General features: G+C 33.0%; 1 protein-coding gene across 1 annotated transcript; it reads right to left on the bottom strand.

Moving 5' to 3' along the window:
- Window positions 1-741: 741 nt before the first annotated feature.
- Window positions 742-4,628, bottom strand: LOC108470311 (vacuolar-processing enzyme-like). The gene is made up of 9 exons (XM_017771615.2): window positions 4,231-4,628; window positions 3,988-4,152; window positions 2,545-2,701; window positions 2,372-2,457; window positions 2,079-2,278; window positions 1,862-1,910; window positions 1,550-1,762; window positions 1,253-1,456; window positions 742-1,169 (listed from the first exon to the last, which is right to left on the bottom strand). The coding sequence occupies exons 1-9, from the start codon at window positions 4,462-4,464 to the stop codon at window positions 987-989; spliced, it is 1,491 nt and encodes a 496-aa protein (XP_017627104.1). The 5' UTR covers window positions 4,465-4,628; the 3' UTR covers window positions 742-986.
- Window positions 4,629-16,856: the final 12,228 nt, after the last annotated feature.

Raw genomic sequence — 16,856 nt, 5'->3', positions numbered from 1 at the left:
CTGTTGGGGGTCACTGTTCACCATCACGTCGAGTAGTGCACTTTGTCGAGTGGCGTGACCACCACGACCATACTATTTTCGTAATTAAATTTTAATTAGATTTTTAGGTATATTATTTTAGAATTTTTTAATTTTTTTTATACTTCTTTAGTAAAAAACCCCAAAAACCCCACCTCGGACCATGTCAACAAACAAACAGTTGCAGATTAATCGCATGAGTCTCCTGTTCTACCTGTAATTTCTTATTATACACTATCAAATTTCTCCTTTAAAACTATATTATTCTCTCTTTTAAAATTATTATTAATAGTTGACGTAACTTTTAAAACCGAATAATTTTAAATATTATATAGAAATAATAAAAACTATAATAAAATTAATATTAGTCGATTAAATCTTTCCAACATCATATTAATTAAATCTTTTCCACATCATATCAGTTAAAATAAGCCCATCAACTTGGCTCAAAAATATCAAAATATGAAGTCTACCCTACGGGGAAAAAAAAAAAATCTTCCAGCAAATCTTTTCAATTCTTTTCAATCAAGTCTTTCCAACCAAACAGATCTTTCCATCATATTTACATATATCTACCTGACTATACTTACTGTGTTTAAAGATAACCTCTTAAATTTTGTTGAGGCAACAAGTTGAACATTTTATTTTTAAATATAAATATACTCTTTAAACATTTAACACTTGAAAACCTCGAATTTGAAGACATTTAGATAATCTGTGCAATTAAAATAACTACTACCATTACTATTATTTTGAATTTAATGTGCATGCAAATATTACTTGCAATGTTGAAGACACCACTTCCATCCGTTTACCTTAAAAACTATTTATGCATAAGCTTGATATACAAACTGCTGCTATGCATTTACAATCCTGTAAGTATGCAGGATAGAGATGCGACTGGCAGAAAGAAACAAACATATATGACTAGCTTTGGAAAGATTCAAATGTAATGGTAGTAAATGCAATCAAGCACCATAGCCTTGATTTGAAGGATGCCATTGAATCGGACCATGGCCGTTGCATGCAGCAGTACAAGCTTCCTGCATTAAGGCTTGGGAAACACCACTATTGCAAATGTTGGCGAACGCACGCATGTGTTTCATGCCGTATTGTGTCAATGACCCACAGTGTGTTTCGAACAAGCGGACCTGGAATCAAGATATGGTTGCAACTTATAAGCAAGGACCAATGCACAGATAGTTAAATCTCGAAAGGAGAATTTGACTCATACCACGGATTTCAAGCATTGCCAGTCATCAACAAGGGGCAAACCAGTTTCCCTTACAGATTTGAGAATGGCAGAGCCTTTTGCTGGTCCATATAAAAGTGTTCCAATCAAATCAATGCTGCCATCCAAGTGGATTCTATGCCTTTTTGTCTCAGTTATCTGTCTGAGTATTTCAGTCTTCTTTGATCCATCTTCAGAATTTTTGTACTGCATATCAAATGAAATGAACAACATCCATATCATGTATATACCAAACAAATTGCTACCTTCTGTCATTTAAATTCATAAGTCCAAACCTACCATATGCCATAAAAAGAGAATATCTGCATCTCTCTGATTAACCGCTTCCATGGGGGTGTTGGGGCTCAGCTCATTTGGAGGAAGGTTTACGGTGGCAGGATCAAAACCTTGATATAAATAAAGCTTTTCCAGTTTAATGCTCGTGTTCCCATACTCCATCACATGCGATCCACCAAATGCGTAAGCATTGAAATTGGAAGTCCTTTCCTTTACCTGCATGATGGAAATTCAAGAATTTTCGCATGATGAAAGTCTCTCTGGTTATAAGCCCCAAAATAACTCCAAAATTTGCTGAAAATCTTTTATGCTTACTGATTCATACTGTTGCTCTACAGTTTCTCTCTTAAGATTGTGAGTTTCACTGCCAATCATAAAGAGTATAAAAAGCTATGAGCACAACTTGTTTGTAATAACAACTAATTCACGATGGAAGGTTATTGGCTATTTCTTCCCCAGAAAAACAAGTGATAGCTAGTGGGAATTGTGATAAAAAATTTCATTCAACTAGAAAATCCCATTAACTGCATACCTGTCTTCCATCCAAGCCACACTATACAGATCTCCTAAACAAGTGATAAACTCTGGAGGTGGAGGAGGTTCCATCCCAGGACAATAAGTTCCCCAGCTACTCTCTTGAGCATTCGATGCCGTTGTTACATAAACGTCAAGATCTTTGGGCATTATGCCTTCAAAGATACTCCCACTTTCACAAGCTTCTACATATAAAACCTAGTGGCATCCAAAACAAGAAATTGTAAAAGATAACGGAATACATCCTAGTGCAGGGCATAAGTAATTTTTGAAGTTAAAATACTATGTTACCATCTCTTTGTAAGTTCCTGCAGCATGTTTCTTCTTCAAGACATCAAGAAAATCCATAGCATACAGGAATGGCATATTTGGCATCCCTACAATCGAAATTCAGATGGCTTGGAGTTTCAAGAAAGTTATATGTTAGTATAATGGTGCAGCAAAAAGGAAATCTTTTGACATACCCAGAACTCCAGGGCCTCCATGATCCGAGTAGTATATGAATATTCTGTCATTGGGTTTGCTATCAATTACCTTTCCACTTCCACCACTCAGTGCATCTTTGTTACCAAGAAGTACTGCATACAAATTTGCAGCAGTTACATGCTCACCCGTGTAATCCTACCATTGCCGTCCCATCAATACGATCAATATGATTTATTTTGCAGTAAGTTAAAATGATGAACTAGAAAGATTACTACTGCATTCTATAGCTTCCCACTTAAGTTGGGACTTGGGAGTACATTTATCCCAAGGAAAAGGTGACAAAACCTATTGATATAATCAATGCCTTTGGTTTGCTAGTCAGTCTATACTAATGATTGTTGAACTGGTTAAACCATTAATTTTTTTAATTATTTTTAGCTAATTTATCTAGTTTGATTAAATAAATTATTAAAGCTCTATAAAAGTTAAGAAAAAACATTAAAAAAATTTGGTTTTTTAAAAACTGTTTAAGGGGCAACTGATCTGTTAGACTGAACATTCTGGTCCGCATGAAAACTCAAACTGTTGAAAAACTTGCAAATAATTAGGACTAAGAAAAACAAAACAACTAAGCAGCTAGTAACCAATAGCTAGCTAGTCAATGCATGTCTGTCAAACAAACGGGCAATTGTGAACATACAACCAGAGTCAAAATAAAAGGGAGTATTTTAAGGTCGCACAACTAAATTATATGTTGATATAAGATTTTTTTTTTTTTTGGTGCTTAGCTATTTTCTTTCTAACTAACGGCAGCAATTGCCTTAAATTTCAATTTTTCTGTCCAAACTTTTGGTTGAAATGTCGTCTTTTATTTTGCCTTCACTGTTCATTCCCAATAAATTATCTGGGTTTTTTTTTTAATGAAATAATAGGGAGAGTGACATTTAAGATTGTTAACTTGTGTTAATAAATTAATGAAAGCCAATTAAACCTAGCATCACATCCATTAATCTAATCACTATACTTAGAAAGCAACAATAATGACGTAAGGCCCACCGTTCTTATCAAAACCAAAGTGCCCATCACTATCAAATCCATGTCAAATATGAAAGCAGCCAAACAGCTCAAAACACCACAAATCATGATTAGATTATTAATTATGCTAAATATCAACCATCCATATTATTTTACAGGTATATACGGCAGATATTTTTTCTTATTTAAGCAAAAAAAAAATCTATCTGCCCCTTGGATTCCCTTATTTTCTTTATACAAGAATTTCCGCTTGTAAACATCAAATGCTTGAGTCAAAAAAATTCCAGACCATTTCTAACCCAAGTATTTAAAACCTGGATGCCTAAATAATCCTTACTAAAACAAGTACTTTGATGAAGCTAATAACTTAGAAATTAGGTTGGTATGATGGAGATCGATGAGTATGCTCACTTTCCATGATGAGTGAAAGAAATGTGAAATTTTACCTTAGGCACGCCAGCATAAACATCATCCCCTTGAGGATGGTTGATGATAACTCCTGGTCTGGGATTCAGCTCATTCATGGCTATGTCATCGTACATAAACACCACTATGTTCTCTTCCTTCAATCCTCCTTTCCTTAACAGCTGATAGGCATGGCATACATCTGCCTGCACTTATATAGGTGTTGTCCCATGTTAAACAAACTATATAACCACTGTTATAGTTTTTAGTAAAGGCTTAATTACCTGATGCCTGTAATTACCGTAGCCAGATGAACCAGCAACAAGAACGGCCCATCTTGTTCCAACTTGCTGCTCATCTAGTTCCTCCGGTTCATTATTTTTGTCTGTTGGCAGCCGGATTCCAGACTCCCACTGGTTCAACCGACCGGCTCCTTCAATATGATTTGCCTCAAAAAGCAGTAATATCAAGAAAAACAAAGATGGGTTCTTGATGAAAACAGAATCGTGTTTTGCCATAGGTTTTAATTAAACATAAAAAGTGAACCGGTTAAAGAAAAGCCAGCAACAGGGTAAGAAGGAGAAATGAAGAAAACAGAAAGAAAATACAAGGAAGGGTATAAGAAATGAGTACAGGTAGAAGGGGAAGTGGGAAAGAGGTTTTTAAAGTGGAGGTATGAGATGCCATGCAAAAGAAGAGGTTGACATCTGTGAAAATAGTTTCAGTTGTGGGTCCAAAATTCCTGTTTTTTAAGCAAATGGCTTTTCATTTATTCATTTATTTATTATGCTCCATGGTTTTGGAGAAACATATGTTTACTACTTTTTTTGGTGCAAGTAGTTCGATTTTTCAGAATTTTTGTTTACAACATGCTTCTACATCTTTCCATGGGACTACTAAAGTATAAAATTAAAAGTTGATTTTTCTTTAATGATGAAGATTTCGGTAAGAATTAAATAAAGGCGGAACTGACATCATTGACAGAAGATTTGTGCAGATTAAATTGTTGAATAGTTTTAATAGTTAAAATTTTATAATAATGAAAAACCTTTAAATCATAATTACAGTATGAATAAAAATAATAAATTCATTTTTTATAAAAATTAGTTAAAAAACCTTAATTTGAATGCAAATGTATTTATTTCATAGTGATAAGTGTTAATTTTCTATCGTTGAAATACTACTAAAATTATAACTTAAAAATTGAATAATTTGATCATGATTCTATATTTTATGGATTTGTTCTGATTTGGCAGTGTTTCTGTCTTTTTAATTTTAATAAAATAATTATATTATCAAGAAAAAATATATATAAAATTGTTGATACCACAAATAGTGTAGAGGTCAGAGATAGTACTAGTCTCGAGATTGATGGCGACTCATTCTATACGAGAGGAAAGTTGTGTGATTCAAAAGGGGTAAAAGGATGGGGTAACACTTTTCATCTGTTTCAATGTACGAAAGGAATAGTGTTATCGGAGCACTTTCTTACTTTGTACAAAAATTTTCTTTTATAAAGACATATGGGTGCATATCCAAGTCTAAATCAATTGTTTGTAGTTCATTGGTTTAAAATGAAGCCATCTGGGTTGAGAAAAATAGAAAATTTACCATAATTGAAATTTTAAACAATTTTAATAAAATCATAAAAATAATATAAAAACATTTGAGGGCTTTAAAATAATCTTAAAAGCATTTAGAAATATTTTCCAAATGATCGGAGGTGCCTAGGGTCAAGTACGAGCACTGAAGGACTCAAATATTAGTACACTATCTAATTTGTTCGTCTTTCGATTAATATTATTTTACGAAGCAATTAACTCAATAATAATTTTCACTATCATAATCCGCAATGGCGCCAACAATTTGTCCGCCTCCAAAAGTGCAAACGTTTAGAGTTAAAATTGTACAAATAAATAAATATAAATTAAGTGCGATATCTATAAGTGAACATGTAAAATTGTAAATACAGTTTTGTGTTATAACGGAACATCAAGAAGTATTCCGAGGATCGTACCCAAGAGATTGCAGATTGGAGAAATTTATTATTAAATTAATTACAGAAAATAATTACTAATCTAATTGATAACAAGTTAGTAGTATAAATCAAAAATTAAAATACTAATTAAACTAATTATCCTAAAATAACCTAATTAAATTGATTAATCTAAAATACCTTAATGGAATTTCCAATACCTTAATGGAATTTCCTATTCCTAGTGTCAACAATGCGAGCTTTAGCCTAATTTCGATTAACCAATAGAAGATTAATTTGATTCAATGGTTGTAATTAACAGAATAACTCAGGTTTTAATGATGAATTGATTATTATTTAGACAGTATTACCACTCGGCCTCTACTACTTAACTAATCGACTAGTACACATTTACCTCTAAGCCTCACTTTCTTGATCGAGTGAAATCTACGATTTACTCAATAACCTCGTCTCTTAATTTGTTTTCCTATATTACTTCCTAGGGTTTAAGCACACATGAATTTATACCACTTAATTCGTAAGAAAATCCCTCGTTAATTTTCTAATTACTCACACATCCACTTGTTAAACTACTTAATCAATTAACAATTCCATAACTGAAACATTCTAGATATGAAATAAACACAAAATTTATTCTAATATTCATACAAATGTTAATTGGCAAGAGAAACGAAATATAATAAAAGAATAAACACTACAGGAAAATAGGGCTTTAGCGGCGTTTTTAGTGGCGTTTGAACAAAAAACGCCGCAAATATTTTACATTAGCGGCGTTTTCATAAACCGCAAAAAACTGGGCAATAGCGGCGTTTTGCTAAAAACTGGGCAATAGCGGCATTTTTGTCCCAAACGCCGCTAAAAACTGAACAATAGCGACGCTTTTGGAAAAATGCCGCTATAGGTCGAGGTTTTAGCGGCACTTCTGGAAAAACGCTGCTATAGGTAGAGGTTTTAGCGGTGCTTTTGCAAAAACGCTGCTATAGGTCAAGGTTTTAGCGGCGCTTCTGGAAAAACGCCGCTATAGGTAGAGGTTTTTAGCGGCGCTTTTGTGAAAATGCTGCTATAGGCTGATGTTTTAGCGGCGCTTTTGGGAAAACGCCGCTATAGGTAGAGGTTTTTAGCGGCGCTTTTGTGAAAACGCCGCTATAGGCCGATGTTTTAGCGGCGTTTTTGGAAAAACACCGCAAAAAAGTAATTTAGTTTATGGGTTATGGTTTAGTGTTTAGGGCCTAGAGTTTAGGATTTGAGATTTGGAGTTTGGAATTTAGAGGTAAATATGGTAAACTACTTAACTTGTGTATTTTGAAATTTTTTTATAATATAAATCTAAATAAGATAAATATAAATTATTATTTTAAATAATAGGTACATATATATGTTTTAGGGGTTATGCTATTAGGGATTAGAGGTTATGATTAATGATAAAAAAATTAATTTATTTTAGAGTTTTGGTAAGCATTAAGATTCTATTTGAATTACTTTTGTCCCTTGTTATATATATATATTAAACTTCTAATATATATTAAGTTTATAATATATATTTAGGTGTAAGTTTAGGAACGTTAAGGGTTTAAGGAAATGATACTATTAGCTAGCTAGAAATTAACTCAAGAACATTTGGATTTTACTAAGATTCAAGCTATTTTGTATATACTCATATTATTTAATATAAGAATATAAACATATATACATGTGTGTTTTAATTTGTACTACACTAACATTGGCCACACGAATTCCAAAAAATATGTCTCTGAATATTATGGTTTAGGGTTACAGCTTTTTAAAGTACACTTTATAGTTTGGGCTTTATGGTCTAGGAGTTATGGTTGGTTTAGGGGTTACCGAATGGTTTTGGGGTTTAACGTTTGGGGTTAGGGTTTTGTGTTTGTGGTCCAAGGTTTAGGGTTTAGAGTCCAAGTTTAGGGTTTTAAATTTAGAGTATAATTTTGGATTTTAATGTATAAGATAAATGTATATAAGATAAATATATATAAATTATTATTTTAAAATATATAAATATATATATGAAAAGTGGTTTAGTGTGCAATTGTGTACATGAACGTAATTTGATCTAGCTCTTGTAAAATATTTAATTAATTTTGATATAATAAATAGCATCATGTTTTTATTTAATTAATTTATATGCATACATAATATGTATTTTAAAATGTGTATTAAATCAAAAATAAAATTTTAACTATAGTTAGGGTTTAATTAGAGTGTAAGTTTATATTTTGAGGTGTAAAGTTTAAGGTATATTATTATTGAAGACTGAACCAATATTTAGAATTTTATGATATTCTTGCGAATTTGTACTAAACCTAATATATTGAAGATTGAAATATATATTTTGTACATCACAAGTAACATTATTTAGATATAATTTAAAAGAAACTCTAAATATATATAGTTTTAAATTTTGATCAATTTTTATAAAATATTCACGTATTAGCGGCGTTTATACATAAAACGCCGCAATATATAGGAAATAGCGGCGTTTTTTTAGAAAACGCCATAAAACTTCAATATACATTAGAGTAAAACGGCATCGTTTCCTATGAATAGGCTTTAGCGGCGTTTGAAATATAAACGCCACAACTCGTATTAGAACGGCGTATTTTTGTAGTGTAGATAAAAGAGGCGTTAGTGGCGCCATTGAAAACGCATACAAAAGGGCTCATTAGCGGCGTTTCAAAACGCCACAAAATTTCCTTATTTGAAGCAGCGTCGTTTTTTCTCTCCTGTGGTTTAAGCCCTTTACCCGAAATCAGTTTCGATTTTTGCTAAGTAATTTTCCCCCATTTCATCTCTTCCTTCCCTAAATCCCTAAAACATAAAACCCCTCTTTCTTTTTCCCCAAATCATCCCCTAATTCCCCAAACCCAAAATCCCTAACATTTTTCCCAAGTCCCCTTTTTTTCCCTTAATCTGTTCCCCCATCCCCGAAATCCCTAATTATTTTCCACTTTGCGTGTTAGATAAATTCATGTAAATTCATGTAAATTCATGTTTGCTCAGAAATGGGAAAGTCGTAACTTAGCTTTTCCCCCATGGTCGTGGCTTCCTTGTCCTAAACACCCTTGGCTTGCTCCTCCTAAGGTAACCACTCTTCTCACCCTTTTTTGACCAATTCTTGTTGCAAAATCATTTACTGCTTTTAAAGGAATCGACTTGTTTTTAACTTTTGCAGGAGGAAGGCTACTTGTCCTTGGAAAAGATATGTATTTCAGGCCAAATGAGGTCCATCTCGAGTCATTTAATGGATCATATTTGATTATTTAACAAAAGATGATTTTCCCTTATTTTTCTTCTTTCTTTTGGGTGCGGAAGAAGATATTGATCAAATTAGTCAAATTGAAACCGGGAAGAAGAGACACATTGTTCAGAAACGAAGATGTTCTTGATGATGCCACATTGGTACATATTTTTTATTGGTTTTTCCAGTTAATTTGATTGCATTAAATGTAAAATTTCATGTGTAACTTGGGAGTAAAACATGAGATTTACTAGTTTTGTTGCTCTGGTTTATTGTTGGTGACTTTGATCATGCTCTTGTTGGGTGTCTAGGTTCAAAGCAATCATCATGAATTACATTCTGTGACTTTCAAATAGTTTACATGAGTACATTTAGGGTTAGGTGCTATATTTTCGTGCTACTTCAGCAAATAAGTTCTCTCGATCTTGTCACTTCCTACCTCAAGATAGCCATTATTTTCCATGTCAACTTGCGACGGAACATCTTGGTTGACATAGTTTAGCTTGTTTGTATGACTTAAATGCATGATATATCTTATATTTGAGAAACCTAACTTGGAATAAACTGATGATATGTGCTCTTTCAAACTAATGATTTCTATTTATTTTTATATTACCATTTTCATCAATAACTTTTTTTGTTGCTATGCACCTGAGCATTTGGGATTATAGTAGGTTCATGTATCCTCTTCTCAAATTACTATTTTTTATATTAATAATGTTTTATTTTAATATTTAATATTTTTAAATTTCTTTAAAAGTTATAACTACTTTTTATCAAAATTACAACAATAGCTGACCTTCTCTCCAACCTTATTTTAAATATTTTAAAGATTCAAAGTATATAGGCTGGAAACCTGACGGGTTGCCTTATATCGAGCTGCAAGATATAATGGATCCTCCCTAGGTGTAACAACGCCACGTATGATGAATCTTCAAAAATTCAAATGTTTCAATTTAATATGTCCCATATAATATACAAATATATTATTTTAACTGTGTGGACTATTTTAACTGTACATGTGATTTGTCAAATAAAAACGAACGACATGTATATTATTTAATTAAAATAATTTTTATAAATATTATTTAATTAAATATTATTTAATCCGCTTACTTACCTGTAGATACTTGATATTTGATATGTATTATCCATGTGATTTTCCACATCGTGAAATAAAAACTTACATAATACATAAATATATTTGATATCATAATTTACATAACTTATATAACATATATAACTTACATAACTTATATAACATACATAACTTATATAACTTATATAACTTAGATAAATATATAACTTACATAACTTACATAATACTTAAATATATTTTATATCATAATTTACATAACTTACATAACTTATATAACTTAGATAAATATATAATTTACATAAATATATATCATATCATAAATTACATAACTTACATAATACTTAAATATATATCATATCATACATAACTAGTTTATTGAAATTTACTTAACTTACATAATACATAAATCTATAGTCGAAAATCACGCAACTTGCCTAAACTAGTTTATACCCATTAGAGACTTGATATTTAGTATCATGATATGATTTAAATCAATTGAGAACATTTAAGTAACGTAATATGTTGTCAACATTAGATTTCAAGAACTACAAAATGGATAGGAGTTGGATGAAATTGTCAAGGGTAAGCAATGCCTATCAAAATGGAGTACAAAATTTTCTAAATTTTGCATTTCAAAATGCAAGCCAAGAGAATATGATTCTTTGCCCGTGTAAGAAGTGTGGCAACATCTATTGGCATTTTCGTGAAGTTGTCTCACTGAACATCTAATTGTTGATGGCTTTATTCGGGGTATAAAAATGGATTTTCCATGGAGAGTGTACATCTAGTGGAACTTCTTCAACGATTAATCGACTTATCCCGATCATCGATTACCATCAAGTATGTTAGACAAGATGACATGGAAGATATGTTGCGGGATGCATTTAATATGCGTAGTCATGGTGAGCAATCGTTTCCACCTGACTTTATTATATCTGAGGATTGTAATATTGGTGGAAATGTTTTTTGCGAAACGGGAACAAGTGCACCTAATGAGGAGCCAAATGAAGAAGCGGCTAAGTTCTACAATTTACTTAATGAAATGAATGAAGAACTTTACGAGGGATCAAAATATTCGAAATTGTCCTTCTGCATTCGTCTATTTCATTTAAAATGTTTGGGAGGGTGGACCGGAAACTCTTTTACAATCTTTGCTAGAGTTTTAAGAGATGTTTCGTTTGCAAAATTCCCGATCTTGTCAAGACATGAAGAGACTAATAAAAGATTTGGGCCTTGGGTACGATAAAATTCATAGTTGCCCAAATGATCGCATGTTGTCTTGGGGTGATAAAAAACCAACAATATTGTCATGTTTGCGGTAAGTCTCGTTGGATGAATAGTAATACAGAAGATGTGAATACGGATGAAGGTGGGGCACAGTTAAGAAAGAAGCCAGTCAAGGTCTTGCGATATTTTCCCCTGATACCAAGACTTCAAAGGCTTTTCATGTCCTCAAAGACAGCCGAATCTATGACGTGGCATAATGATCAACGGACCGATGATGGATTATTAAGACATCCTGCGGATTCTTTAGCTTGGAAATCATTTGACATTAAATTTCCAAGCTTTGCAAGCGATCCTCGAATGTGAGGCTTAGGCTAGCAGTGAAGGCTTTAATCCATTTAAAATCATGAGTACTTCAGACGATGCTTGGCTTTGTAGTGCTTGTTCCTTACAATTTGCCTCCATGGATTTGCATGAAGCAATCTTCATTTATTTTATCAATGATTATCCACGAGAGAAAGGTCCCGAAATGATATTGACATCTATTTGCAGCCACTTATTGAAGAGTTAAAACAATTATGGTCGGTGTTGAGACATATGATGTATTGAGAAAGGAGAACTTTAATTTACGTGCGACTTTATTGTGGACAATTAATGATTTCCGGCTTATGCTAATTTATCGGGTTAGAGTACTAAAGGACGTTATGCTGTCCTTGTTGTCTTCGCATAAACTTGTTCAAGTGGTTGTATAATGGGAAGAAGTTCTCTTACATGGGCCATCGTCGGTGGTTAGATGAAAATCATAAATTTAGATTTCAGAGGACTCTATTTGACGGTACTGAAGAGTACAGAGGAACTCCTGAGCAGACCGTTGGATCTGAAATCTTGTTTATGTTAAAAGATATCAACTTTAGTTACGGGAAGATAAATCAACCACCTATCACGCAAACAAGGAGAAGATCGAGAGATGAATCTGATGATGAATCTGACGAAGATGATGATCCTAATGAGGCAGAGTTGTGGAAGAAAATGAGTATTTTTTTTGAGTTGCCTTATTGGGAGCACAACATTTTACGCCACAATCTTGATGTCATGCATATTGAGAAGAATGTCTGCGAGAACATAATTGGGACAATTTTAAATGTCGATGGAAAATCAAAAGACAATCTTCAGAGCCGACTTGATTTAGTTGACATGAGAATCTGGCGTGATCTTCATCCTCAAGTACTTCCGAATGGGAAATATCGGTTGCCGCCTTCTATTTTTTCAATGTCAAAGAAAGAGAAAGAAGTTTTCTGCATGGTGTTGAAGGATATAAAGGTCCCGGATCGTATCGTCAAATATATCTCGATGTGTGAGTTTCAAAGATAGAAGATTATATTCATTAAAATCACATGATTACCACATCTTGATGCAAGATTTACTCCCAATTTCTTTACGGTGCTGTATGTCAAAAAATGTAACGTCCTGTATAATTGAACTATCCAATATAATGAAAGCTATCTGTGGCAAATTTTTGAATGTCGAAGAACTTGAGAAAGTACAGGATCGAGTGGCTTTGACTTTATGCAATTTAGAGAAGATCTTTCCACTTTCCTTCTTCACTATTATGGTGCACTTGGTAATCCATCTCCCTCACGAAGCAATCCTTGGTGGACCGGTTTTTTATCGATGGATGTATCCTATAGAAAGGTGCTAATTTATTTCTCAAGTATTCAACCCTAAACCTCTATACATTTAGTTACAGCTTTTGATAAATATTGTATATCGTGTTTAGGTTCCTAAGCAAATTGAAGTCATATTGTCGCAATAAGCGTTATCCGAAGGATCAATTCTTTGAAGGCTACTTGGCGAAGAGTGCATGACCTTCCGTTCTAGATATTTAGAAGATTTGAAACACGATTGAATAGACCAAGTAGAAATCTTTGGGCTCAATGATAATGACTTGGCCGAAACTTATTTATTTCAAAGTTATGGAGAACCAATCGGCAAAGTTGAAATTGTAGAATTAGATGATATATCATGGATATAGGCACATCGATATGTACTTTTTAACCACGATTCAATTGAACCGTTGCGCAAGTAAGTTATAAAATTGTCTTACATATTCGTCGTTTTGATTTGTTTATCTTCTAACCAATTAAACAAACTTGTTTTTAATATAGTGAGGACAAACAAATTTTGAGATCTCGTGCACGCTCTCGAAGATTACAACATCGAGAGATTAATAAGTTATTCACAGAATCTTTTCATGAATGGTTAAGTCAAACGGTATGTAACTAAAGTTAATAAGTTACATATAATCGCAAAATTTAGTTAATCAAATAAGAATGTTTTTACATAATACATTTTTAATTATTTAATTTACTTTCGATTCAATAGGTTTGGAGTGGGAAGGACGTCAATGACGAAGTTAAATGGCTTTCCCAAGGTCTGAACAGAGTAATAAAAAGATATAGTGCCTTCCTCATCAATGGATGCAGATTTCATACAAAGTATCACGAGAGAATGAGGAGAACTCAAAATTGTGGAGTTGTTGTTAATTCTTCAATTACAAGTTATGCTAGTGCTAGGGATAGTAATCCGGTTGAGGGTAATGTGGAGTATTACGGACTTTTTACCGACATTATTGAGTTGGATTACTATGGCAGATGGAAAGTTATCTTATTTCGGTGTGATTGAGCAGATGTTAATACTGGTCGAGGAATTAAAAAAGATCAATTTGGTTTTACAATGGTGAATTTCTCTCGCTTGATTCACATTGGACAACAATTGATGGACGAGCTATATGTATTTTCCTCTCAAGTGAAACAAGTTTTTTATTCGAAAGATCCAAGCGATGAGGGTTGGTATGTTGTACTCGGAACACCCCTAGAGACTTGTTTGACATGGGTAATGGAAGTAGAGATGACATAGTCGAAAGATCGAAACATTACCTTTTCCGAACAAAACTTAGATGAAAATATCCTAGTACTAATACACAACATCAATGGGTTCGACATGATGTGGATGAAGATATTACTGAATAATGATGTAGTAAGATTTTACAATTTTTAATTATATGTAATATTATAATTTTAATCTTTGTCATGTTATATAATTTAACTATTTTATATGTACTACTATTGTTGTAATTTGTTACTAAAATTTTAATTATTTTATGTGTATTGCAGGAAAATGCGTAGAAGAAGAGTACGAGATTTAAGTATTGTCCGAATACTCCAAATTCGGAAGAAAGAAATAGTGAACAATGATGCTTGTTGGATCTTGAATGTGCGGAGACACTTGATGAGCTGAAGAATTTCAAAGTAATATTATGTTCATTTTACATGTGTTGACTTTTATTATTGAATTATTTGTCAATTTTACTATAATAATAGTATATCATTTTTCATTGAAAGTGGTGGGACGCGCAGAGTTCGAGGACGACGCTACTTAGAGATTTATCGACTTAGATCCCGTCGAGCGTGTTAAAGTAAGTAGAAATACTCATGGTCACTGTTGGATCTGAAGCTCGACTTTTAGCAGGCTATTTGGGCATTTTAGCACGAAATGCAAATATGTTACCCATCAACTACGAATCATGGCATCACATGCCTGATAGCAACAAAAACCAGGCTCTCGCTAATATTAAGGTAACAAAATGTGAATGCAATTTATAATACTTTGGTTTAAGTTTCATTTATATTTACATTCTAAACTTATGTTTTTTTAGGAGAGACTTGCTTTAGAAGTCTTCGATGATTATATCAAGAAGACATTAGGTAAAAGATGGAGAGACAATAAAAGCACTTTAAAGAAACAATATTTTAAGAAAGACATAAGCCTCGAGGAAAAACTGAGAAATGTTCCGCCAGGAATGCTGAGGTATCAATAGGAAGATGCGGTTAGATTTTGGAATTCAAAGAAAGGAAAGGGATTGCGTATTTCCAAACTCTTATATATAGTGTTTACTATATACGTAATAATAATTTTATTATGTAGGACCGTAAGCGAGTTGGAACAAGCAGCAGGCAAAAACAAAAATTCACGCACACGGCAGGGTCGAGAAGTTTTGCTTCAGAATGAGGCCGAGGTATTATGAATTTATTAATTCTTTCAAATATTAATAACTTTCTATTATTAAATAATATTCTTACTATTATATTGTAGGAAGTCAAATCCGGACAAAAGTTGGACGTATACGCTTTTGAGATTACGATAGGAAGAAAGATGGATCTCCTATGACATCCAAGTGGAGAAATTATAGTATATTCACTTAATAATATTTGATTTATTCTAAATATTTATAATCTTTAATTATAATTGTTTAATTCAATTCATCATTAGTAGTTTTAAAAATGTTAAGTTATGTTGCATTTCTTTTTATTATATATTTCGTTTCTAACTCTTTAATTGATTTTTAGGAGAAACTAAAGGAGAAAAAGGCGAATATGAAGCGATTGCTTGAGTGATAGTTCTGTTAATCTTGAGAACATTGATAATGAATTATCACTTTGAAGTTTTGGGTCTGAAAGGTACGGTCGGGTTCGATTTCAAGGATCCGTGTTACCCGACCCAATATTTTGGATCCGGCTCCAAGAATACATGCCTTCCTAAGTCAAGCTCAAGTGAAGTTCAGAGGTTAAGAGACCAGATAGCTCGGATGCAAGCGAACACGGTTGAGCAAATTGCCGAGGTTCAACGAAAATATGAAGAACTCCAGCAACAACTTAGAGCAGAGGCAAGAGAGAGGGAGGCAGCGGCTGCGCGAGAGAGGCGAGGCACGAGCGATGGTAGCGAACGAGCAAAAAGTACGATGACCTCCACTCTGACTTCAAAGAGATGATGCATATGTTTCAACAATCGCAAAAGCCGCCGTCTTAGACATTAGTTTTCTTATTGTAAGAATGTTTTAAGTTTTGTCACGTTTAACATTATTGTAAAAATATTTTAAATTATACTTTATTATTAATTATATCATATATCTTTAGTTAAATTTGAAGTATCATTTAGAATTAATATTTTTGTTGTATTTTTATGTTAAATTTTTGTTTTTGGTGCATTTTATATTATATTTGTTGTATTTGGTTGGATTTTAATGCGGAAGGGCTGGATATTGGTGAAAAAATACTACAAATTTGCCAAATTTAGCGGCGTTTGTAAAAAAAGCCGCTAAAAGCCTTGACCTTTAGCGGGCTTCTCCCACAAACGCCGCTAAAAGCCTTGACCTTTAGCGGCATTTGTGGGAAAAGCGCCGCTAAAAGCCTTAACCTTTAGTGGCGCTTTTCCCACAAACGCCCCTAAAAGCCTTGACCTTTAGCGGCATTTTTTTCCAATAAACGCCACAAATTTT

The sequence above is a fragment of the Gossypium arboreum genome, chromosome 8 (assembly GCF_025698485.1).
Source record: "Gossypium arboreum isolate Shixiya-1 chromosome 8, ASM2569848v2, whole genome shotgun sequence".
NCBI lineage: Eukaryota > Viridiplantae > Streptophyta > Magnoliopsida > Malvales > Malvaceae > Gossypium > Gossypium arboreum.
This window is presented reverse-complemented; position numbering and strand designations above follow the sequence as displayed.

Coding starts and splice junctions, on each gene's coding strand:
- LOC108470311 (XM_017771615.2), bottom strand. CDS start 4,464: ATGGCAAAACACGATTCTGTTTTCATCAAGAACCCATCTTTGTTTTTC. Junction 2,702..3,987: donor TTTATGCTGGCGTGCCTAAG/GTAAAATTTCAC, acceptor CGGCAATGGTAG/GATTACACGGGTGAGCATGT. Junction 2,458..2,544: donor TGGAGGCCCTGGAGTTCTGG/GTATGTCAAAAG, acceptor TTTCGATTGTAG/GGATGCCAAATATGCCATTC.